General features: G+C 38.1%; 1 protein-coding gene and 1 long non-coding RNA gene across 29 annotated transcripts in view; both read right to left on the bottom strand.

The window, feature by feature from the left end:
• The window catches only part of C2CD5 (C2 calcium dependent domain containing 5), a 93255-nt gene that overhangs the window by 67011 nt on the left and 255 nt on the right, over positions 1-25989 (bottom strand). For 13 of the 28 annotated variants that reach the window (XM_081595963.1, XM_081595965.1, XM_081595969.1 and 10 more), the window contains exons 2-8: positions 25786-25904; positions 13395-13481; positions 11628-11799; positions 9964-10059; positions 7357-7512; positions 5602-5800; positions 597-748 (exon numbers count right to left, since the gene is read on the bottom strand). In XM_081595963.1, coding sequence (XP_081452089.1) covers positions 597-748; positions 5602-5800; positions 7357-7512; positions 9964-10059; positions 11628-11799; positions 13395-13481; positions 25786-25875 — 952 coding nt within the window. In that variant the 5' untranslated portion in view covers positions 25876-25904. Of the gene's footprint in view, positions 1-596; positions 749-1772; positions 1898-5601; positions 5801-7356; positions 7513-8411; positions 8575-9963; positions 10060-11627; positions 11800-13394; positions 13482-25781; positions 25905-25989 lie in introns of those variants that run through there. The other 15 variants (XM_081595964.1, XM_081595967.1, XM_081595975.1 and 12 more) reach the window with 7 other exon arrangements.
• Positions 20652-25372, bottom strand: LOC145547161 (uncharacterized). The gene is made up of 2 exons (XR_014083597.1): positions 24849-25372; positions 20652-24494 (listed from the first exon to the last, which is right to left on the bottom strand). It is a non-coding gene; the product is annotated as an uncharacterized LOC145547161 (long non-coding RNA).

The raw sequence follows: 25989 nt of genomic DNA, 5'->3' as shown, positions 1-25989 counted from the left end.
TACAAATAGGAGAGGGAAAAATTATAAATTTCATACACTGAGAAATATACAAGAATAAGTAAAGCGTAAATGCTATTTTCTAACCTAGAGAATACTAATAGCAAAACCAAACATTTTAAATAATAAGCTAATAAATATATATACTCCAGTATAACAATATCAGCTATGCTTAAGAATTTTTTCATGATAAAATCTTAGAATTTCAAAATAGAAACAATGAATTCAAAAATGTTTATACTGCATGAGGAACTGGATGGCAAGCTACTAGTGTTACTTTCTATTCAAATGTTTTGATATGTTATTCCTCTTAATTTGAGCATGAAATGAAAGATGTCTACATGCAAAAATAAATCCTGGACTTCATATCTAAACTATAATTAAAATAAACAAAACGTCATGCTCTAAACAAAATAACTTCTGAACTATACAAAGTTTTCACATTTTAATTGTAATCACTGAAAATGATCAGTATTTCCATTATCTTTTACCTTAAATGCCAAAAACAGGAAGAAAGGCTTGGATGGAAAGCTAATAAGGAACAAAAACAAATTTGGAAAAGAAAAGAAGAAAAGAAAAGGTGAGTGGAAGTGCCTTACCAGTTTTGGGTGTCAAACTCAAATCTGTGTCAGAAGAAGAGGATTGTCGACTGTAGGACTTGGAAGGTGAAAAGGAATAAGTTTGGTTTTTCAGAGGGGTTGAGGGTCCTGATGAGTGAGTATTGGGATTGGGATCTTCATTGAAGGGAATCCTGCCAGAAGAAGGTGGAAAAATATTAAGCAATCATGTGCCAAAGGATCTGACAGAGGCAGCATGATCCAAACACCAGGGAAGGACTGGGGCAGGGCCAGTAGTCATTTCTTAAGTGTGGAGCTGGGTCTGAGGCCAAAGGCATCCAACTGTTGTTTAACCATTCACCATTCTCCAGATAAGTAATTATCTGCATTGAAACAGTTAATAAGCCAAGGGAAAAAGCAAAAAAGCATGAAATGGCAGACTCAAGGGGTAAAAAAATATTAAAAGAAGAAATAAACAAAAAGGATCAATACATGATTAAAAATATTTTCAAACAAACAATGCTTTTTTAAGTTACAAAATAAAAAATGGTGACTGCAAATGGTGTGTGTAAATACTCATAATAGTTTTTATATTTGCACACACGGATATCTTGGAAAAAAAACATGTTTCCTTATCCTATAGCATCAAGAGTGCCACAGCTAAAAACACAGCAGAGTGGAAAATGAATACAGCTACACAGAGACATCGCATTTTATGCACAAGAGTCGCTTACCTGTTTTCCAATAGCTCTCTTCCACAGAATGAAACAGACCCTACTGTAACAAGCTTTGTACATAAAGAAAATAAGCAAATTGGAAGCTTTGGCAGCTATTTCATTTTTTACATTCCAATTATCTATTTTATTTCTAATGCAGAAATAACGGCAAAAATACATACTGGAGGATTCTCCCAAAACTCACAGTGTATATATATGTATGTGTGTGTATACACACACACACACACACACACACACAAGATAGGGTTCTGAGAGGATCTATGGAAGAGACTTTGGAAGTTGGAAGAACACTTTCACTTCCATGTAGGTAGAGCCTCTGCGGCGGCTAAATACAGGATTCTTCACTGCGGCTGGACTAGGAGTGAGAAAAGGAGGAAGCAAAGAGTAATGGGGCCTGCCTACACTACCTGCCTGCCTGCCCTCTGCAGCCACTCTGCCCGTGGCCTGCTTCCCCAGCTCTGGAGTCTGAGCAGTCTCGTACCAGTATAGATGAGAGTGGGAACAGACACAGAGAAGTTCTGAGTAAGTCGTGAGCCAGTAGCAGTGTGAATTGGGCTGTTGTGAGTCGAGCGGCACCCATGGCTTGGAGGATGAACCAGCGGAGACCTGAGGGAGTTTGTGGTCAAAGTGGAAGAAAAGAAAACAATACATACAACAGATAGCAAAGTTACGTTAAAATAGTATCAAACGAGCTTTAGTCAGGGGAGAGGAATTATTTTTGTAATCCCTAGCATGCACAAAACAAGTTGAGGTAAAAAAGAAGAGCTAGATATTAATTTGTTAGCAATCAGATTAATAAATTATGACTGTGAATAAGAAAAACAGCAAGCAGAACTGTCAGTGGAATTAAATAAGAAAAAGACTACGATTTGGATTTTCAGTTACTTTAAAATGTCTGTTACTATTTTGATCACCACTGAGCTTACTGAACAGTATTTCAGGAAGAAAATACCCAAAAAATGAAAAGTCAAATATGAAGTTCTTACATGGCCTTTGAAACTGAGATATGAATAATTGCTAATATAATTAATTATATTTTTCTATAAAGAAAGTTTAACAACAGAACTGTTTCTGTCTAGAATATCAAGACTGGGGTACATAAGAATATGAAAAATGACAACATAAGGATGAATGAGTGAATTGAATGTATATATATGTATATCCAATCATCCATATTTCTGCACACCAAATATCTACCTTAAAACCAGGTTACAATGGGAACAAAACAAAGCAAAGAAACACTGCTTTAAAAAAAACAAACATTAATTAAACAATATAAATGACTCTTCTGTAACTTTCAAACAGAAAATATTATTTAAACTTAAACAGAATTTATTTCAACTACATTCTGAATTGAAACTTTGTAGGATATCAACAAATATCTTGCAATAGATCACATCTATGTACATGTAAAGATACATATTTAGACCAGATACACAGATATACATTCATCTATGACATTTAAAATTTTCACAAAGAAATTTAGCTGAAAGAGCAGTTTCAATGGATGGCCAAAAAAAAAAGGCATATTATATAATTAAGAATCCTGGACTTCATGTAATCAATTATTTCACTGTGCAATTCCTTCCCTTATGTACAATAGGGAGAAACGAATAAGTGACTATACTCTGAAAAGCTCTCATGCTCCTATTTTTTTAGAATTCAAATTAAAAGTAGTTCAAAAGCCCAACTTTTCCTGGCCTTTCTTCCTTTTCCATTGCCCAGTGAACATTCCCAACAGTCACAATTTGTCAAGATTCAAACATGAATTCTCATTAATTGGCAACAGTGGTCCTTTACAGACCATCTACTTTATGAAAATATCACTGCTTTCACTGTAGGACAAATGTTTCTGCTTTTGTTGCTAACTTAAATTTTTAAGTGTTTAATGGATAAAAATCAAATATCTCATGGGTGACCAATTTCTATACAAGCAACTGAGTAAGGTTTTATTTTTGTTTTTTCTTTCTCTGTTCAAGAGGCTAATGGAGTTAAAAAGTCTAAGAATCAGCGCCATACATCACCAACTCCCGGAGCTGGAGTAGAACACACGGTCAATAACAGCAAAATAAAATGAACATTGTTAAATGTTCAAATTATGACATCGAATTAAAATCCAAGCACAGTGGAGGGAGCATCACCATGATGTATTCTTGGAGCCCTAATTCTTATTGGTCTTATATGAAAATTGACTTACAAGAATACGCTAGTGGTATTTCTTAACATTAAATCCATTCATACAAGAACATAATCCAAACTACCCTTATCAAATTCCTGTCTAGAATCAACAAAGTTAAATAGCAAAGTAATACAATCAGAGGACTCATAAAACAATTTTAAACTAGCACCCAAACTAATTCTTTATCAAAAATATAAAGAAGCCGGTTGAAAGTGTTTTTTTTTTAAATAACATGACTTAAGTAATAATATGCCATCAGAAAATCTTAATGAAGCCACTTAAATTCTTCATGGTGTGAATATCTGAAAATTTAAGGCAAATGGCTGCAACAAAATTAGAAAAAGAGAAAACTTAAGACAATCTCAGGTTAACTATTAATGGAACTCTCCCCAAATGCAGGCAAAATGTATTTCCCTACTATCCATATATCATTTTAAGACAACAAGAAGTACTGCAGCTTTCTTTCCACTAAGTAATTTAGTGAAAAGAGGAAACCTTCAGATATCACAGTTGCAAAGGCCAGGCCCCTTCAAACAGTACAGATAAAGCAGGAGGATAGTGGAAGGAGGAGGGACCCAGGTGTTCAAGTAAATTTGCTATGGAAAGAGAAAAAAATCTCAATTCCCCAAAAGGTTATACCTGCCATCTGACTTTATCTATACCATAAGGTAGTTCACACCTTTTTTAAGACATATTTTAAATGGAATATAAAGCAAATTCACTCAATTTATTTAAAACAATTACACTTATCAATACTTCTAAATAAAATTAGGTAGCATACATAACACTGTGCTCCCTCTTGTGACTAAAATTTAATTCAAATAACTAAAGGTCAGCAGAAAGAAATAATTAAACAAAAAGAGTAAGCTGAGACAAAGGGAAAAATCTCATCTTTATAAAGTCTGTTTGAAAAAACATTGTGATTGGTTTCTGGGCAACCTCTCTTTACTGCTGAACTAGGAAACATTTTGGGTTTTTTGACTACAGAACTCTGACTCCCTGATGATGAAAGTCAGAGGTCAGCACACTACACAGTACAGACCAAATCCATCTTGCCATCCGTTTTTCAAAAATAAGTAAGTTTCATTGGAACAAAGGACACACCCATTCATTTGCAAACTATTGTTGGCTGCTTTCAGGCAACAACAGCAAAGTTGAGTCCTTGCTATTTCCATTTTGGTCATTAACCAAAAAAAGTTTTTTGACCTGTGATCTACAAGAATCTCTAGAGCAATGGTTCTCAGTGGAAATATATCGGCATTTTTAGTACAGAACAAGTCTTTGATGTTGTATAGAGTTGTCTCTTGCTCTGCAAACAGGCAGCATTTCTGGTCCCCAACAGAATCACCCACCTTACCCCAAACATTACAATAGAAAATTTTCATTTCAAGTATTCCTTCTTGATAGCACCACCACCATGTTGAGAATCTCTGCCTTAAGCACAAATGATGACACATAAGCCAATTCAAGCCAACAGAAATGTTTTGTTGGATCAGATGGAGTTTTTTTTTAAATGTGAGACTCTAACTTCCTTTAGGTCAAAATCGGCAAATTCCTTTTTTTTTTTTTGGTAAACAAAGATAAAAACTATATGTCCAGTGTATGAAATATTTACTATCTGGTCTTTTACAGAGAAAGTCTGCCAACATCTGCTCTATGAAGTCCCCAGTATTCACCATTTCTTTATACCCAATTATTTTATTTATATAAATTGCTTGACCTCTGTAGACACTGAAGTTTGAGACCCCTGAACAGGTCAGTCTTCCCTGCTTTCTATACTATGTTGCTAATAATATGCATAATTAGATTATGAGGTATGGGATATTAAGCATTTCCCAAACAAGTAAAATTCTCCACAATGCATAAATGTTCATTTTATGCTTTAGGTACACAGTGCCTAAAGATGTAGAACAAGTTTAATTATACATTACTTAATATGAATTTCACAAGACAGTATAAAAAATACTAGGAAGATCTAAGTTTCAAATTTTGATAGTCATCTCTGATAAGTAAAATTGCCACAGGAAAAAATGTATTTTGAACAACTCTACTAAAATGTTTCAAATCAAATGAAAATATGTAGGCAAAAGATAAAAAGCTCCATAAGAACAATTCATCAATTCATACTTACTCCTTCATTTCTTTGGACGGGGAATTACATGCAGGAAGGAATGCTGCTGGGCTACTTAATTTATCCAGCGTACACGCTGTTCCTATGGCTCGTACCACTAACCCAGATTCGCCTTCCAGATCAAAACACTGTAAGTACCCAACAACCGCATTTCCTCTCATTTCAAGTACTTTTAAGCCAATCTTCCTCTGCAGTTCGCCTACAAAAAAGGGAAGAAAATTCAGTCTGCTTCTATCTGTATGTTTCAAAATACAAAGCTGGGTATGGTGGTGATTCGAAAGAGCCCAGAAAAATCACAGATTTTGAGAACTTGAAGGGAACCTAGAAGATTACCTGGTACATACTCCTATAATCAAGGAGGTAAGATATTATTAGCTACATTTTACAGATATGCTAAGTAAGGTTCACTCATTCGTGCATTCATTTACTAAATAATTTCTCGTTGTATACCGTGTGCCTGGCATTCTTCTTTTCTTCTGTGCTCGAGATACAGAGGGGAACAAGAAAGATAAAGCCCTAAAACTAGTGGCATTTACATACTGGGGGGAGAAACAGATAAAAAACAAGTAAACAAGTATTACATATAATATATGTGATTTCTTATCATATGATACACATATGTAGACTAAATACAATAAAACATATAATTATATTAACAGTAACATATTAAATATAACATGCATATGCATTCAAACATTAAATATTTATAAATATTTAAATTGTTATCAACTCGCTCAGTCGTGTCCGACTCTTTGTGACCCCATGGACTGTAGCCCGCCAGGCTCCTCCATCCATGGAATTTTCCAGTCAAGAGTACTGGAGTGGGTTGCCATTTCCTTCTCTAGGGGATCTTCCCAACCCAGGGATCAAACCCGGGTTTCCCACATTGTAGGCAAACACTTTTACCATCTGAGCCACCAGGGAAGTCTGTTATCAACTATAACATAAATATTAAAAATTTATAAATATTAAGTACATGTTAATATACTTAATAATATATTAATAAGCATAAATATATCTATACTTCTATTTAAATATGCAAATTTATTATAAACACATTTGTATTTGTTAAATACAAATATAAGAAATGTGTTATCTGATATATATGAGAGAATGAATGTATGTGCATGTGTGTGTGCATATACACTCACACACATACCTATAAATACAAACTTTAGATGGAAATAAGTTCTTCAAAGGAAAATAATGGGGTAAGAGTGGCAAGGGAGTAGGGGATAAAAGGAGGTATAAATTGTCAGAGAAGGACTATGAAAAGACAACATTTAAACAAAAAGCCTAGGGGCTTCCCTGGTGGCTCAGCAGTAAAGAATCTGCCCACAATACAGGAAAAATTATTTATTATGCAGGAGACATGGGTTCAATCCCTGGGTTGGAAGATTCCCTGGAGGAGGGCATGGCAACCCACTCCAGTATTCTTGCCAGGATAATGCCATGGACAGAGGAGCCTGGTGGGCTGCAGTCCATGGGCTTGCAAAGAGTCAGACACCACTGAAGTAACTGAGCACGCACGCAAACAAAAAGCCTAGATAAAAAGGAACCATAACCTTCTGATTCAGATTTCTTCTTGTTATAAGACAACAATGCACATATGTTTAGCAGGATGGGGCCAAGAATAGGGAACAGTCAGTTAAAATTCACAGTCTTCATTGTAAAGTTTTAGTAACATGTCAAAAGGAAGTGAAGAATTTTGGAGGATTAAGTCAATCAGCCATGAAGTTATTATTTTTCAAATACCTGACATTAAAGAAATGAGCCTCTGTCTGGCCTCATTTGACGCCCTTGGCGTGCGAATTCGATCAATCCATTGATACTCTGGGTCTTCATTGACCACAAGTTCTTCTACAAATCCATGAATTATTACAGCTCTATAGCACTTTGGAATAGATGTTGCTGTTAAAGAAAATTATTTATTATGCTCTGTTTATCACAAAGTTAAATTCAACTCTTTAAAAACATACAACTAGTTCTTACCTTGTGGATACATACTACAAGAACATCTTTTACTGTGATAACCTCAGTGTAATCATAATAATACTTCCAATCAAACAGTATTCTATTGATTCTAATGATTATTCTTAGAAGCAATCATTTTCTTTCATGAGGCTTCTCACCTTTCTCATATAAGCATAGTAGATACAAACTGTATTTTTATAATATAGAAAACAGCTACACACCATCTGAAATAGTATTCAATATAAAATGTAAAAAAAGTCAAAATTAAACTGAGCTAAGCAGGTATTATACAAAAAATCAGAAAGCAGATAATGAACACCAAAAACCTTTAATTACTGGAAGCCCTTTTAAAAAGTTCTGAACACCACATAATGTAGCCTTCAAAATCAAACCACTATCTTTCTGACTTAATCTGAGAAGTCCTACAGGATTGTAGTTCCTAATAATCCACTGGTTCAGTAGTCACTACACTACTTAACAGATTCATTCAATACTGAGAACAAAGCTCGATGGATTTATCAAAAAGAGGAGAATTCGAGAATTCACACTTTCTCAACCAATAAAAAAAATTCCATTAATATCAACATCTGGGAAACAAATTTGATGAGGCTACATGTGTGGCATATTTACACTTAATTCATACGGGCTGTTCAAAATCAGACAATACTGACATGGAGCCATTTGTGGTGGAGTCATTAGTTTCAAGCCATTCATGCACCTTGAAACTAACTCAACTATTTAGGAGTTTTCAACCCTGTTCGTTCAGGCTGGCTATGAATTGCCCAGAACTGCTTAATTGCGACCCCATATTTCATGGCATTTGCAGGGCTCCATACCTGTAGATGCTTATGTCGTTCTGGACAGTACCATGGTACTCCGCTCCTATCTTTCAGCATCCTATACCAGCATAAAATGCCACTGGATTTTTCTTTTTTGTGACAGTTATCCAAAGCTTAATTATATTCAGATCTTTTACACATTTGACAAAAATAACTTGTTCTAATTTAAGAAAAAAATGTAATAGTCAATAAAATATTAATTTTTATAAAATAAGACAAATATGTGAAAATTATTTTAAGATTTTGTTGTCTACTGGTACAAGAGTAAAACTTAAACTAGATGAGTAGCTTGCAATTTTCTCTATAAGTTAGCATCCAGTAATTATACTTTTTAAATAATTCTGCTTTTTAAAGCCATGTGAAACTTCTGCAAGATATACATGTCCATCCATCACAAATGGTTCCACGTCTATACTGTCTGGTTTTGAACAACCCATTTGAATTAGGTCTGAATATTCCACACGTGTAGCTTCATCAAATATGTTTCCCAAATGTAGATATTAATGGGATTTGTCTTCACTAATTGAGAAAGCGCAACACGTTCTCTCCCCTTGTGTTGTCTGACCATTGACTACCTGCTGACATCAAGGTAGCGCAGGCTACTGTTCAAACAGTGTATCAGCTGTTTTATATCACAATGTTTTATATTACACATGGGCTCACACCTAGTTTAACAACGCACTGATTTTCTTTCAACATGTAGCCTAGATGAACTGTGGGCTCATTCTCTATATATCAGTTTGGGTTTATTCCCTTAATTATTGAGTTTTGAGCTAAGACTGTACCAAATGCTAGCACACTTTGTATTCCCATATTTAATTTCTCTAAGGCTGAATTAATTTGTTGGATTGCAGGAAAAAACATTTCACCATTATCTTCAATCTTGTTTCCAGTCATTCTTAGATACTTCTTATGTAGTGCTTTACCAATCAATTCTCCACCTCAAACCCAATATCACTAAACATAAGGTTTAAGTAAATATTCTCTCATTAACATATGGATTCTTCTTTAAAAATTCTGAAAGACTCAAAAATCTTCACCTGTTACTCTTTCTAATGGTGTTAAGTGACTGTAACCAGCAGTGATTAAAGTGATTCCTTCTAAGCACGCTCTGTGGGCCTGGGCGGAGGCTGGCATAGAGACTAGAGAAGTCAAGGAAGGGGGAAAAAGCCAAAGGCAGCCTCCCTGTGGGCCACAGTGACATCATCATGACAACCACATGCACAGACATGCCCCACTGGATTTTTCTAGAAAAAACTTTCTATGAACTTGTGAAAAATTGGCTATCATCTACTTTAAAATCAGGTAAGTTTCCAGAGCTACAGCAATTAGTTCTGAAAAATTAGCAATTTTCTCTTTGACATTAAGACCAAAATATAATAGGTTTTCTGTTAGCCTTCTGAAATATTAATTTGATTTCTCATATTTAACATATTAATAAAATTTTCATATTTATTAATATAAATATGTATAAATTAACAAAATTTCTCAGTTATTAATAAATTTATTAAATTTCCTGCCAAATGAGTAATAAAATATATTTACTTACTGCAAAAGAATTTGACTCCACATGATGACTGCCTGAATCGATTTAAATCATTGAAGAGGTCTACTTTGACAACTACATTGATTTCCCCACGGATACCTGTAATTTCAAAAGGAAAATCAAGTTTCTACATTTATAAAATAAAATATAATTAAATAATCAGCAAATAAATGCCAATTAATGATTTTAAAATAATGTATCAATCCTAATAGCAATGCTAACCTTGTTTCCTAATTATTTTTATTCTACATATGCTCTATTTAAGTAAATACTGTTCCCAACTTATTTTACCATTTTAAACATCAGTAAAAATACAGAATATGAATAATGCCACAATACACACAAATCTCATCAAATATCTCACCTTCCGATAATAAACTACTATCAATGGAACTGCCAGGTCAAAAACGTAAAACAGGCAGAAAAGTGCAAGACTGTAGGCAGAAGCATCTGTCAGTTTCTTATGAGTCCATCTGCCCTTTTAAAGAGATGACATTATTTTTAGGTTAGTGGTTCTCCACTTTTTGATCACTGGGCCCCTCTACTCTCAAAAATTATTGAGGATCTCAAAGAGTCTTTGTCTATCTTCAATATTTACCATGTCTATCTTCAATATTTACCACTATAAATTTAAACTGAGCATTCAGAAAAATATTTACTTATTACTTCATTTAAACTAACAAGAAATCCATTTATGTCAAAATAAACATTTTTATAAAAATAACTATATTTTGAAAAACAAAAAAAATGTTTAATGATTAGAGTGACATTACATTTTTTCGAACCTCTATAGTGTGTAACTTAATGAAATATTTAGATTCTCATTTCTGCCCTACATTCAGTGTGTGGTAACATGATACTATCATAAGACCTCTAGAAAGCTCCATTGTACCCTCGTAAGAAAATGAGGCTAAAAATGGCAAATGACATACATATAAGTATCATGCCGAAAACAGTTCTCATCTCACTTCTCAGGGCCTGTGAAAGTATCTCAGGGACACACAGATGTCCACAGACCATACTTTGAGAACTTTACTTTAGGTAACAAAAAGCCTTTGAATACTTTTCTTCCTTTCAAGAATTTTTAAGCAGAAAAGTTTCAAAATTATTCATTTTAAAGTATGTTTTAGAAACACAGTACTAATATTAGATGATTTTCAAATGATGTATTTGCTTACTGTACTGCACAAATTCAGTAAGCATTATTCCAAATTATGGTCAGAAAAGTTACAATTCTACCAACAATACATACTACCACATGTCTATTAAAACAAAAGCCATATTTTTAAAAAAACCAAGTTTAGCACAAAAGTCTTTAAGATAAATTAAAAGATTGTGAGGACTTCCCTGGTGGTCCAGTGATTAAGTATAGGCCTGCCAATGCAGGGGACACGGGTTCAAATCTCTGGTCCAGGAAGATCCCATATGACACCCAGGGCAAGTCCATGCACCACAACTGCTGAGCCTGAGCTCTGGAACCCGTGAGCCACAACTACTGAAGCCCAGGCACCTAGGGCCCATGCTCCACAACAATAGAGTAGGCCTCGCTTACCTCAACTAGAGAAAAGCCCACGCAGCAACAACGACCCAGCATGACCAAAAATAATTTTGAGGAATTAATTCTTTTAAAAAGGTTGTGACTTATTTTCTTAAAATGTACTGCTTACCGTGAATGGTATCATAAATTGGAAACCATCCTGAGATGACAGTTGCAGCCTCACTGTAGAGTAAAGGATCAATGTCAATGTACACTTTACCAATGGCATCATTTGCACTATACGTATCATGGTCAAGAACTGTGATCTGGAGAGGTTCATCTTGTAAATCTTCATCATCCACCTAAAAAAGGATACTTTAAAAGTTAAATCTTAAAAATAAAAATATAATAAAAATCTTACAATAAAAATCTTCATTACCATAAATGTATGCATAATGTAGAAGATTACTTATTTCTGGGGAAAAAAAAAATCTTACAGTAAAGGTAGAGAGACTAGTCATCACAGAAACACAAAAGAAAACCAATGAGATACCACCTCACATTTACATTCTTTGTATTAAAATGGCCATCAAGTTTGGTGAAGTCTACCTCCAAAATCTAAATACCTTCCTCTGGTGGTTAAAATATCAGACAGTTCAAAGTAAAAGAATGCAAATGAGCCTTAGCCATAAGAAATCAAACTCAACTCATTCATAATAAAAATGCACATTAAAATTATATTGTAAAAACCACTTCAGACCTACTAGGATGACTTACATTTTTAAAATAAATAAATATTGACAAGAATATGGAAAAACTGAAACTCTCAAGACTTGCTGGTGGGAATGCAAAATGGTGCAACCACTGTGGAAAAGTCTGGCAGTTCCTTAAAAAGCTAAACACAGAAATTACCATATGACTCAGCCACTCCACTTCTAGGTATATACCTAAAAGAACTGAAAACAAAGACTGAAACAGATCCTTGTATACCAGTGTTCACTGGTGTGCCATTAGTCACAACAGCCGAAAGGCAGAAACAAATCCAAGTGTCCAACAACAGATAAAGAGAATAAATAAAATGCAGTATGTTCATAAGATGGAATATTATTCAGCCATAAAAAGAAATGAAATTTGGATACACACTGCACAACACAGATGAACCCTGAAAACATCATGTTAAGTGGAAGAAGCCACACACGAGGACAAATACTTATGATTCCACTTATATGAAATACTTACATAGGCAAATTCAGAGACAGAAAGTAGATGAGAGGGAGAGGAGAGGAGGGGAGAGGAGGGCATAGGGAGTTGGTGCTGAAAGAGCAGTTTCTCTGAGGTGACCAAAAAGTTTCGGAAATAGTGGTGATGCTTGCATATCACTGTATGCAGGTAAATGCAATTAATGCTGTTGTATTGTACACTTAAAAATGGTTAAAATGGTAATATTTATGATATATTTTTACACAATTCAAAAACTTTTTTAATCTGTACACAGCTCTTCAGCGATTTTTGGTATATGCTAAAATCAAGATGAAAATTATTACATAATAATATAATACCTTTTTAATCTGGTATTCTCCTATTCATACACCATTTTTCTAAACTATAACATAATTTTTTTGAAAATTCAATATTCCTAGGGCTTCCCAGCTGGTGCTAGTGGTAAAGAATATGCCTGCCAATGCGGAGATGCAGGTTTGATCCCTGGGTCGAGAAGATGCCCTGGAAGATGCAACCCATTCCAGTATTCTTGCCTGGAGAATCCCATGGGCAGAGGCCAACGGCGCCAAAAAGAGACACAGTTGAGTGACTGAGCACACACATAGGAAATATTTTCCTGGTGTAGAAAAACTACAGTACTTGAAATAAAAGGTAGTCCAATCATTCCTGGGGAGGGGGGAAAAAAGGGTCATCTCAAAAATACACACATACAAAATGTTGACATTTAAAAACTTACCTCAAATTTAAACCACTCTGAGTTCCACTGAGGGTTGAGGGACTTGAGATACACATCTGTTTTAAAGGTGGTATTACCAAATTTTACCTAAAAACAAATGAGAAACAATTCATATATAAAGATCAAAAATGTGAATAAAAATAAAATTTAATGTCAACTAAGCAATGGGAAGATTAACATGCAGGGGGAAAAATACAACTATCCCTGAGATGAAAGGGGAGAAAATAGGATAGGTCCAGGTAAGTTGATAGATTACACCTGGGAACAAGGGAGCAAGGGCTCGCCCACTGTTCTGTTTGACTAGCTCTACCTACCCCCAGGTCAGGAAGATCCCCTGGAGGAGGGCATGGCAACCCACTCCAGTATTCTTGCCTGGAGAATCCCCAAGGACAGAGGAGCCTGGCGGGCTACAGTCCATGGGGTCACAAAGAGTCGGACACAACTGAGCGACGAAGCACAGCACGGCACGGCGAAATTAAAATCAGACCGTTATGTCAGTGTGAGGGCTTCCCTGGTGGCTCAGTCTGTAAAGAATCCACCTGCAATGCAGGAGACCCAAGTTCAATCCTGAGTGGATCAGATCCCATGGAGAAGGAAATGACAACCCATTCTACTATTCTTGCCTGGAAAATCCCAGGGGCAGAGGAGCCTGGTGGGCTATATAGTCCATGAGGTCACAAGTGTGGGACATGACTTAGTGGCTAATCCACCACCAAGTCCGCATGGAGGAAGTACTCAACAAGGCCTTCACTAAACAGGAGCTTAAACAAAAGAGAAAAGTCTTAAGGGTGGAGGACCAGCAAAACAAAATCAGAAGGTAAAAAGGACAACTGTCTTACCAGCTCATCAAGGGAATCCAGAACTACAGCCTATTATTACAAGAACTTAGTAACATATACTCACTCCTCTATTTTCTCACTTTCTCATATTTGTTATTCTTTAAAATCTTTACTTGTGTATACACAGTGATCAGCAATAAACTATGGTCATTAAGGGTTTCATGTTCCTACGTTCGGGGACAATAAAAGGGGTTGGATGGGGAGTCTATCTGGTTTCACAGTCAGTCTTGGCGGGCACTAAATCAAAAAGAAAAAGTAAGAAGGAAATGAAGAAGATGGAAATCAGGCTAAATCCCTGGGACGCTTCTAACCAAGAATGGAGATTATGAAACCTCAGACTGGACCTGAGAAGTGGTCAGGAAGCATAAGAGCAAAACAGATAAGAAACTACTTCCTAGATTGTCTCATCTTTCCTAAATTTGATCTTGCCAAGCTCTTTCTCAATTCTATCAGTTTTCACCAGTACGTATCTCCCACCCTCAAAATTCACTAAAGGTTTATCTCAATACCCAGTAAAGAATTGCGCACATTGTAGATACTTAGGAAATGCTGGTTCAGTCAGATCACCCATGAAATCTCCTTTCCTTCCTGACTTACAATCCTACTTTTAGTATTATAATACTGGCTGATATTAATGTTAATCGGTCCAGAAAATATTCTAAAAGCAAAATACCCAAAACTATAGTCATTATCTTCTGTACATTTTATCACACAATTTGAATTATACCCACCATTTTATACCCAGGCAGTTGCATCAGAGGGTAGAAAAAGTTTAAGAAATTACACAAAAATAGTAAGTTCTTGCATGGTGTGTGTGTTTAGTTGCTCAGTCGTGTCTCACTCTTTGCGATCTCATGAACTGTAGGCAGCCAGGCTCTGCTGTTCATGGAATTTTCCAGGCAAGAATACTGAAGTGGGTTGCCATTTCCTACTCCATCAGGCATGGTAAGGACTATGATAAATAAGAAACTGAGAAAAAGGATTTGCCAAATATGTCACAAACAGCCAATTTCCTTGATTTCTAACAAGTTCCTACAAAGCGGTAAGAAAAAGATTAATAAACCAACTGAAAATAGGAAATTCAAAGAAATGGAAATGTAGATGTCTTTTTAATATATCAAAAGATGAAAATAAACTAAACCAACATGTTGACTACTTAGGTTGGCAGAGGTCAAAAAGTCTGAAAAAACAGTGTGTTTCATACTCATACTCTGTTTCTGTGAGTGCAACTTTGAACAGTCTTCACAAAGTGCAGTCTGACAACATTTATCATAATGTTAAATGCCCATACCCTTCAAATTCATACAGAGATGTGCAATGACATATACAAGCAGCATTATAGTGGCAAATGATTGGAAGTAACCTAGATGTCCATCAGTTGGAAACTGGCTAAATCAAGCATGGGAAAGCTGCACAATGCAGTGCTAAACAGAAAAACGAAGCCGTTCTCCAAACACTAGTACAGAACAATGTCTAAGGGCCCAGGTTTGATCCCTGGTCGGGGAACTAAAATCCCACATACCACAACTAAGACCGTGTGCTGCAAGCAGAGAAGTCTGTGTGCTGAATCAAAGAGCCCAGTGCAGCCAAAATAAATTGAATTTAAAAAATTTTTTAAAAAGGAACCATGTCTAAGATACATCTCTACTGCAGAGCAGTGTGTACGGCATTCTTCGTGGAGGAAAAAAATGACAAAATGTCATAAGGCATATGACATATGCCTATATGTGCACAGATTATTTCTGGAAGGATATACAACAAATGTTAACAGGGCCACTGCACACAACAAAACAGATCAGTTGAAGGAGAGGCAATGAGAGGCTGACTCATTTTGTACCTGTTGAATTTTGACATGCATGTATATTACCTATTTTTTAAATGGGCTATTTTAAAAGTCAAAAACATCAAAAATTAAAATAAATTCAAATGGCAAAAACTTTTAGATTCAAATTATAGAACTCTGGATTCACTTCCAGGAATTTATCCTAAAGAAGTACTTTCACATGTGGCCCCTCCTCCAAAACATATACAAAAACCTAGTGACAACAAGAAAGTGACTAAATCACACACTCTCTAGTAAAGAATGGAGTTGGCTATATATGCTGTGAGGGCAATACGTCCATGGCATAATAACTGGAAAAAACAAGAAACATATGATATGTAAAACTTGCTTTTTTTAGAGGCAGGAGTAGATAAATACATGCCAAAAAAGGGACAGCAATGATCTCTGAAGAAGGAACTGATAAGGGAGCAGATAATACAGTACAGTGTTGTAAGAAGTAAGGGGCTTTCAAGTTTACTTCAGAGTATTTGAATCTTTTGTAACAGGAGTTATTCATACTCAGCTGTCTCTCAGTACCCAGGTATTGGTTCCAGGACTCCTCCCTACCCCTCGCCCAACCCACAGATATCCAAATCTGTGGATGCTCAAGTCCCTTTTATAAAATGGTACAGTATTTGCACATAAATTCCTGTACAGGAAATATGCACAATTTCCTGTACACTTTAAATCATCTCTAGGTTACCTTTAGTACCTAATACAATGTAAATGCTATATGCTGCTAAGTCACGTCAGTCGTGTCCGACTCTGTGCGACCCCATAGACGGCAGCCCACCAGGCTCCCGTCCCTGGGATTCTCCAGGCAAGAATACTGGAGTGGGTTGCCATTTCCTTCTCCAGTGCATGAAAGAGAAAAGTGAAAGGGAAGTCGTTCAGTCGTGTCCGAATCTTCGCGACCCCACGGATTGTAGCCTACCAGGCTCCTCCATCCATGGGATTTTCCAGGCAAGAGTACTGGAGTGGGTTGCCATTGCCTTCTCCAAAATGCTATATGCGTGCGTGCTAAGTCACTTCAGCCGTAACCAACTCTTTGCAACCCTATGGACTGTGGCCCACCAGGCTCCTCTGTCCAAGGAATTCTCCAGGCAAGAATACTGGAGTGGGTTGCCACTTTCTTCTCCAAAATGCTATGTCAGTTCAGTTCAGTTCAGTCGCTGTCGTGTCCGACTCTTTGCGACCCCATGAATCACAGCACATCAGGCCTCCCTGTCCACCACCAACTCCCAGAGTCTACCCAAACCCATGTCCATCGAGTTGGTGATGCCATCCAGCCATCTCATCCTCTGTCATCCCCTTCTCCTCCTGCCCCCAATCCTTCCCAGCATCAGGGTCTTTTCCAATGAGTCAACTCTTTGCATGAGGTGGCCAAAGTACTGGAGTTTCAGCTTCAACATCAGTCCTTCCAATGAACACTCAGGACTGATCTCCTTTAGGATGGACTAGTTGGATCTCCTTGCAGTCCAAGGGACTCTCAAGAGTCTTCTCAAACACCACAGTTCAAAAGCATCAATTCATCAGCACTCAGCTTTCTTCACCGTTCAACTCTCACATCCACACGTGACTACTGGAAAAACCATAGCTTTGACTAAACGGACCTTTGTTGGCAAAGTAATGTCTCTGCTTTTAAATATGCTATCTAGGTTGGTCATGACTTTCCTTCCAAGGAGTAAGCGTCTTTTAATTTCATGGCTGCAATCACCATCTGCAGTGATTTTGGAGCCCCCCAAAATAAAATGCTATGTAAATAGTTGTAAATACAACATGTGTGTGTGTGCTAAGTCACTTCAGTGCTGTCTCTTTGTGACCCTATGGACTGTAGCCTGCCAGGCTCCTCTGTCTATGGGATTCTCAAGGCAAGACTACTGGGTTACCATTCCCTTCTCCAGTGGATCTTCCCAACCCAGGGATTCAACCCTACCCTTGTCTCATGTCTCCTGCACTGGCAGGTAGGTTCTTTACCGCTAATGCCACCTGGGAAGCCCATACTATGTAAATAGCTGCCACACACAAAAAATTCAAGTGTTGCTTTTTGGAACTTTCTGGAATTTTTTTTTCCAAATATTTTCTACCTGCAGTTGGTTGAATCCATGGAAGCGGACCCCAGGGGTGTAATGGGCCAACTGTATTACTGTGTAACTATCTTTTTACTTTTAAATCACAAATGTAAAAGAAATGAAATGAGGAAAAAGACCCCTCAGAAGAAACCTGCTCACTACTTCTCTGATGTTTATTACATTTCAATATTCAAAACACCAAAGAAATATTTTTTTTTAATTTACCTAAAAACTACTTTATTTGAAGTAAAATATCATTAGGATTCATAATACCATTCAACACCATTCAAAAGCCAAATGTACTCAAGGGTTTTGGCTCAATTGCCAAAAACCAGGATATCACTCCCTAAGTTATGATTCTGCCGCCCTCTTAAGTTCTGTCCCACTACAGTGCAGTGCTATAATGTGCTTTTTTGGGGGGAGAAGGAGGGCAGTCAACTGCCAATTCCATCTACAGTAAAAATCTAACAGTCCCCAACAAAAGATTTTAGAAGAAGAAAAAGGCGAGAGCGGGTACTCTGCCAACACTGCAGTGATTCCCCACCTACTAAAGAAGAATCAGAGTTCATTTGGTCTTACTTAATTCAAAGGAGATTTTATTACTCAGCAATTAAATGAATGCCTCACCATTTACCTAAAGAACATAAGGGATTTTAATGAGATTCCCTGGTAAGGTAAAGGCATTCTCTTTCCCCACTCATTAGCTAAATTACCTTGAGAAAGTTATTTAACCTGTTATTTAAAGCTGCTTCCTCCTCTGAAAAGAGGAGCTGCTGTAAGTATTAATCAGGATAATGCATGTAGAGACCTAGCAAAATGTCTGGTAGAAGATGCTCATTAAATATTAATTTCTTTTCCTCTCCCAGTTCCTTCAAAGGCTCCTGAGTAAATACAAAATGATAATGTAGTTTAGCAGAACAGTTTGTAACATGCAAATTAATACTGGGATATATTTTGATTAATACTTCCCTTGTACAGAATCCCATCCCATTCATCCTAGAGAGTCCCATTTAATAATCATCTTTAAGTACTACTTGGTCTTCATTGGCTTCCTGAAAGCCTTCCATCATATACAGCAGAAATTCCCTCAATCAATACAACCAGGACCAATATCTGAGTAGTCAGTCAAATAATTTGGTTAGATCAGATAATCATCAAGAAATGATACAAGCAGTAAACATTTTCAAATAAAACAGGCAAATAAATATTCATTTCTCTATCTTTTATAAGACTAAAGGCCTCATCTTTGAGTAAGGATCCACTGCTGATTGGCACCCCACTCCAGTACTCTTGCCTGGAAAATCCCATGGATGGAGGAGCCTGGTAGGCTACAGCCCATGGGGTCGCTAAGAGTAGGACACGACTGAGCAACTTCACTTTCACTTTTCCCTTTCATGCACTGGAGAAGGAAATGGCAACCCACTCCAGTATTCTTGCCTGGAGAATCCCAGGGGTGGCGGAGCCTGGTGGGCTGCCATCTATGGGGTTGCACAAGAGTCGGACACGACTGAAGCGACTTAGCAGCAGCAGCTGATAGTTCTATGGCATCTTTTTTGTATAAACAACACCCAAAATCTCTGTTTGCCAGTTTGGGTTTCCTTACAATGTGGTAGAGAGACTTCCCTGGTAGTCCAGTGGCTAAGACTGCACTCCCAATGCAGGGGGCCCAGGTCTGATCCCTGGTCAGGCAACTAGATCCCACATGCCACAGCTAAGACCTGGTGCAGCCATATAAACAAATAAATTATTTTTTTTTCATGTGGTAGACTTAAAATTGCTGGTAAAAAACGATGGATAGAGAATACTCGTTTTAAAATCTTCATCTAATTCATGAGTATTTTTTAGCAACTGTATCCATAAGTCTTTACATAGCATTATCAATTTTATTATCCCACTTAAATCACTGATTCGTATGAGGTTTAAACATATAACAATAACAATCAGAGTTGGCATAAATAGGGTAGGGAATAAACACAACTGTCTCTTAGCAATATATCAGAACTAATGGGAGAAACACACACACTGGAGCAGAATCTAATGCTACGAGGTATTCAAAAATGTGTTTATGGCAGAAACGCAGAGCACTGGAGACCGTAATGAGTCAGTTGCTAGAAACTGGTTAAGAGAGCATCCACCATACAGACTTCTCGCCCTCCTTTGCAGACCACTTGGTAATCTGTATCCATCTGAGTCACCAGGGGAGCACATATCCCCTTTACCCAGCCAAATTTTATTTCTTACTTCTTTTCAACAAGAACCCTCTCTTCAATTACATGTGCTCTACCCGCTCCTTTCGCTTTTATCAAGTCTGTCCTATTCATCCAAAAAGTGCTCCCTTTTCCTCTCTGCCTGTGGAGAGGTTACCATCCTTCCAGTCCAGCACAAAGGTTTCTTATCACCAGCTCAGACTTCATTATGCCCCTTTCCTATGTATTCATACAGTAATTAGTCTACCCCATACAATGTATCCCTTTATTATACTGTAATCCTTCATTATCCCCTTTTTCCTGCCTTAATCTTTCCCTTTCTGCTGGATTATTCCTACTAGCACACAAACATGTTCTAGTATCTTCTCATTTATTTTTTAAGTACTAAAAGCTGCATATTCCCCCCCCGCATATCACACTATTTCTCCTCTCCCCTCACAGTCGTATTTCTTGAAACGCTGGCCTATTCATGCCACCCTTATTTCCTTACTCCCGTGTTCAGTGCACGTGTGTTAAGTCGCTTCAGTTGTGTCCAATTCTCTGCGATTCTATGGACTGTAGCTCTCCAGGCTCCTCTGTCCATGGGGTTCTCCCATGGAGTAGGTTGCCATGCCCTCCTCCAGGGGATCTGCCCAACCCAGGGATCGAACTTGCGTCTCTTACCATGTCTGCTGTCTTGGCAGGTGGGTTCTTTGCCACTAGCGCCACCTGGGAAGCCCTCCTGTGTACTTACTTTACTACAATATGGGTTTCCGGCCTTGTCACTCCTTCTGAGTGTCAATGCCTTCTAAGATATTACTTTCCTGATTCTCTCCTAAAATCACTGGCTGACAATATGTTTCCTTCCCACAATTCTCAACTTCTAATAAATTCTTAATGTCAAATTCGTTCAAGGATCCATCCCCTCTTCTTGCTCCCTCTTCTCTCCCCCTAAGTCAGTGGTTTGCAAAAGGGACAGAATCAACTTCTAAGGAAACTTTAAAATTTGCCAGCGGGTATTCTGGGGACAAACAGTAGTAGTATTAAGTGAAGAAGGCCAGAGATCCTAGGTGTCCTGCAATTCAAGAGACAGTCCCCAACAATGAAGACTTGTCCCATGTCATGACTATCAAATGTCCCCACCAGATAGCCAGATGGGTCGAAAACCTATCTAGAACCTAACTCAGTTTTACAAATATAAGTATGGTAATGGGGTTTAAATATACACTCACTTTAATATACATAACTGTCAAGAAATATGACCACTGTGAAAATTCGTGGACAACTTTTCTCCCATGAGCTGACTATTTTGGAAAATCAGATAACCTATGGCAGTGAAGGCCCATCTGAGATGCCAACACTACACAACTGTCTCACTCTGTGAGAGGAGCAGCCATGTTCAGGAGACTGTACATGGAGGTGAGGTATTTGCTATCCTAAATCCCTGCTTTATTTTCTCCACAGGGGGCACTTCTCACCACCTTGCACAGTTTCTCTCTTAACAATTTTCCTGATTAACTCTCTCCTCCCACTAAAACCTAAGTTCCATGACTACAGAAATTGTTTTGCTCACTGCTCTATCCTTGCATGCTGTACTATAGCCAGTACAGTATCTGATATATATAAAGCCTCAATAAATATCATGGACTCAATCTGACTGCTTCAGGTCTTCTACTATGGTCATTAACAAGTATGTCCATAGTAAAATACATATTATAAAATACTTTTATTTCTGTATCATATTACAATGAGAGCATTATATTGATTCTTTAGAATTGTAAGCATGTAAAGATAGTAAAGGGAAGATTCCAAAATACCTGCTATATAAACATGAGACTGGGTCTCACAGAGTTGAGAAGTACTGGACTGTGGGAGCTTATTTTCAACTCATACCTCTCTTCAAAACACCATACTCACAACAACAATCTTCTTTCCTCAACAACTCCAATTAAAGGACCCAAAGACACTTCCAACTGAACATGCCCAAATGGAAGCTGATGCTCAACCCACTCAGTCAATCTCTCTGAACCCCACGGAGACTGAGAAAATTACTCCAGTGACACCAGAAAGCTAGGAATCATCTTTACATCTCCCTTTCCCTGGCCCCTACTCCAACCTACCAAGTCCTCTACTGTCTATTTTCAAAGTATATCTGGAATACATCCACTTCTATTACCAAAACCATCACCTTGACCCTCACAATCTCTTTTTTGAACTATTATGAAATCTCCTAACTAGTTGCCTGCTTCTGCTCTTTCCCCTCTGCAGTCCATTCTCCAGACAGTAACAGAAATACTCCTCTTACGAAGTGCTTCCCACCGAACTGAGAATCAAATCCAAACTTCAGTCATGGCCTCTAGGATCCTGCACAATTGGCTCCCTGATTAACTGTCCAGTGTTCTCACAGCACTTGCTCCTTCCCTTACTACTTGCCAGCACACATCTCTTCCCTCCCTTCCTGAAATAAAGCAAATCCTCAAGATCTTCCCTCTGCTGAGGCTTTCTTCTCCTCTAGCCTCTCGGCTACACACATACACACACACCACCACCACCAACAATCAGCTATTCTTCCTCATTCAGCAGGTCTGTGCCTAGCTGGCACTTCCTTGGGGGCCTCCCTTGATAATCCAACCTAAAGTTCCAGAGATTCTTCTTCTTTTTTAATAGTTACTGACAATTAGAAAAGTCTATCTGCATATATTTACTTTTTTACTCCAGGACAGTGACTATGCAAAATTCAACTTTTAATAGTCTACTACTTCTAAAAGGGTACAAGTACATGGTATTTAATTTTTTTTAAACCTTCTATTTTGGATTGGCGTATAGCTGATTAACAATGTCATGATAATTTCAGGTGAACAGTGAAGGTAAACTTCCTGAGATTCTCTATCACTTTTCTTTCATGACTCTCACCACTATTTCTAATTGCAAATTTAATTTTCCTTTACTTTTTAACGTCTGATTCTCCCACCAAAATATACAGTTCATAAAAACAGGAACCAAGAATATTTTATTCACTATCACATACGCATCAGCCAGATTGGTGACTACCACAAGTCTTGGCAAACAGCAGACACTCAATAACTATTTGTTGAAAGAAGGAACGAATGAGTCACCGTTAAATCCAACTCCTCCCTCTCCAGCAAACACCATTTGTTACCAAGCTCTGAGAATGTTACCTCAGAAACGTCCCTCAAATCTTTCGCCTTTAATTCATTCCCACTATCATTCTAAATATGCACACGTTGTCTGGATAATTTTACCACCTTCTCAACTGATCTCCTTGCCTCATCTCTCATCTATCCAGTCTATCAATAACATCACCATTCAAGTCATCCTAGAAAGAAACAACCTAATACAAAAATGATCTTATTTCATTTCTGCTTGAAAAACTTCCCCAGTCTACCCTACACTCACAAAATAAAGGAAAATGCCTTTAATACAGAAAATGAGGTTGGCACAAACCAACCTCTCCAGCTTTAACCCCCCAAAGCTCCACTACCCACATATCCCCTCTGACACCAAGCAAATCACAAACTAATTTGGTCTCCTCACACACCATGTATCCCACTCTGCGCCTTTGATGTTCTGTCTGAAAAATTCTGGGTATTCTACAAAGCCCAGCTCCAATGTCTCTTTCTTAGGAAGCCCCCCTCAACCTTCAGAGACAGAATTAAAGTTTCCAGAGTCTACAGAAACACCCATCATCTTGTCTGGAAAGGCAGTATGAGCACAGTGGATTAACAGACCACAAGGCTATGGAGAATTACAAGGTTAAGTTACCTCTGGCAAATTATTTACTGTTCCTAGGCTTTTTTCAAGTTGTAAAGCATTTTTAATTGTGAAAACAGTCAATACAGGTTGACAACGCAAATGTTATCTCAGAATATTTTCCCCTGGCTCCTGAACTTGCCAGGTTCCTTTGTACCAGCAAGTCTTCATAGCATTTCTCAAGTATCATGATTCTTTTCAGATATGTTTTAATTGATTATATGTACATCATATATGTACATCATATCGCTGGAAACAAAAGTCCATATGATATTAAAACAAACAAATACGTTGTGTCCTTCTGGTACTTCCACTGTAAATGGGAAAATAACAATACAATAGTAGGACTGATATAAAGGCTAGGTTGTGTGTTAGTCTTGCACTCGTGTCCAACTCTGCAATCCCATGGACTGTAGCCCTCCAGGCTTCTCTGTCCATGGAATTCTCCAGGCAAGTATACTGGAGTGGGTAGCCATTCCCTTCTCCAGGGGATCTTCCCAAAGCAAGGATTGAACCCGGGTCTCCTGCACTTCATGTAGCTTCTTTACAGCCTGAGCGAGCAGGGAAGTCCGATATAAAGACTAAGATGTAAGACTAAAATTTAAGATATAAAGACTAAGAATTGAAAAATACTTAGCACAGATCTGGCAATAACAAGACTCAATACATGTCAGCTACTATTTATTAACCTAAACTGTGCAGGTCAGTCTCTGATATACCTGAAAGCAAGGGCTATGCTTTTGCAGTCTGTGCAACCCCATGACTTATCATCTGGCCCAAGAATATACTCAATAACTGTTTCTCAAATAAAAATGAAGTTGAGACTAAGAATGTCAATGTTTGTCTAGGTTAGAGAATCTTTAGGGACCGTGAACAGCATTTTATATTGAGATGGAATCAGGCTGTATATTATCATGTATCTATCAACTCCAAGCATTAATAGCCCAAACAATTACTGTTCTAATGCTCTGGCTCATCCTGACAATTTTTTATTACAGTATTACTAGGCTTCTTTCAGACTCTGGATTATTACTTTCCGGGCCCCAGGCCTGTGCTAATTTGCATGAGTTTTAAACTAATCATTAGATTTAAAAAGCAATTTTGCAATTTAAACCCATGGCACTTAATTGGCTTCCTACCTCAAGGCACTAAATTACCCTGAAACAGCTCATCAGACCTACCAGTCTATACAAGAGCAGAAAAGTGTTACACTTGGGTTTCAGAATTTGCACTGATGATTCAGAAATCACTGTTAAAAAGGAGATCGCCTTGCAGCTCTCCCGTGTCCATAACAGACTGTATCTACATTCTTAAACAACATCTCCATCACTCTAGCATCAAAAACCAGGTGCCCTCCCCCCAAAGAAGTATGGATGTGGGTGTGTGTGTGTGTTTCAGTGGCCGCCTGGCCACGCCTTGGGATCTCCTGACTGGCGGGTGGCCTGTTAGGAGTCCTGACAACAGGGTCACCCCTGCAGACACAGCAGTAACAGCCTTCCCTCGCGGCTGAGCGTGCTGCGGACGCCTGCGAGCCGTGCACCCATTACATGGGCTGCAGTCTCGGCAGTCAGCTCTCCAGGGAGGGCTGGCCAAGCACCGCACCGGGCGGGGAACGGGCTGAGGGACTGCAGGCGAGGTGGCTAGGATCCTTCACAGGGCTTGGCGCTCCCTGTGTATGGAGGGGCAGGACCTTGCACCAACCTCCACGAAGGCATCAGTCAGGTCACTAGCTCGGTCCATCACTGGTAAATGGCGCCCGGCCACGATTTTCACCTTCAGCTTCCCAGGCATCGTCTCGGCTCCGGCCTCTTCTGGGGCTCCTGCAGAAACAAACAAGCGAGTCTGCGCCGAGCTCCCAGCCTGGGAGGGGGAGGGGCGGGAGCGCGCGGGGAACGGCACGCGGAC

This window comes from Giraffa tippelskirchi, chromosome 4 (genome assembly GCF_054371585.1).
Source record: "Giraffa tippelskirchi isolate mGirTip1 chromosome 4, T2T-mGirTip1v1.2.pri, whole genome shotgun sequence".
Taxonomy (NCBI): domain Eukaryota; kingdom Metazoa; phylum Chordata; class Mammalia; order Artiodactyla; family Giraffidae; genus Giraffa; species Giraffa tippelskirchi.
This window is presented reverse-complemented; position numbering and strand designations above follow the sequence as displayed.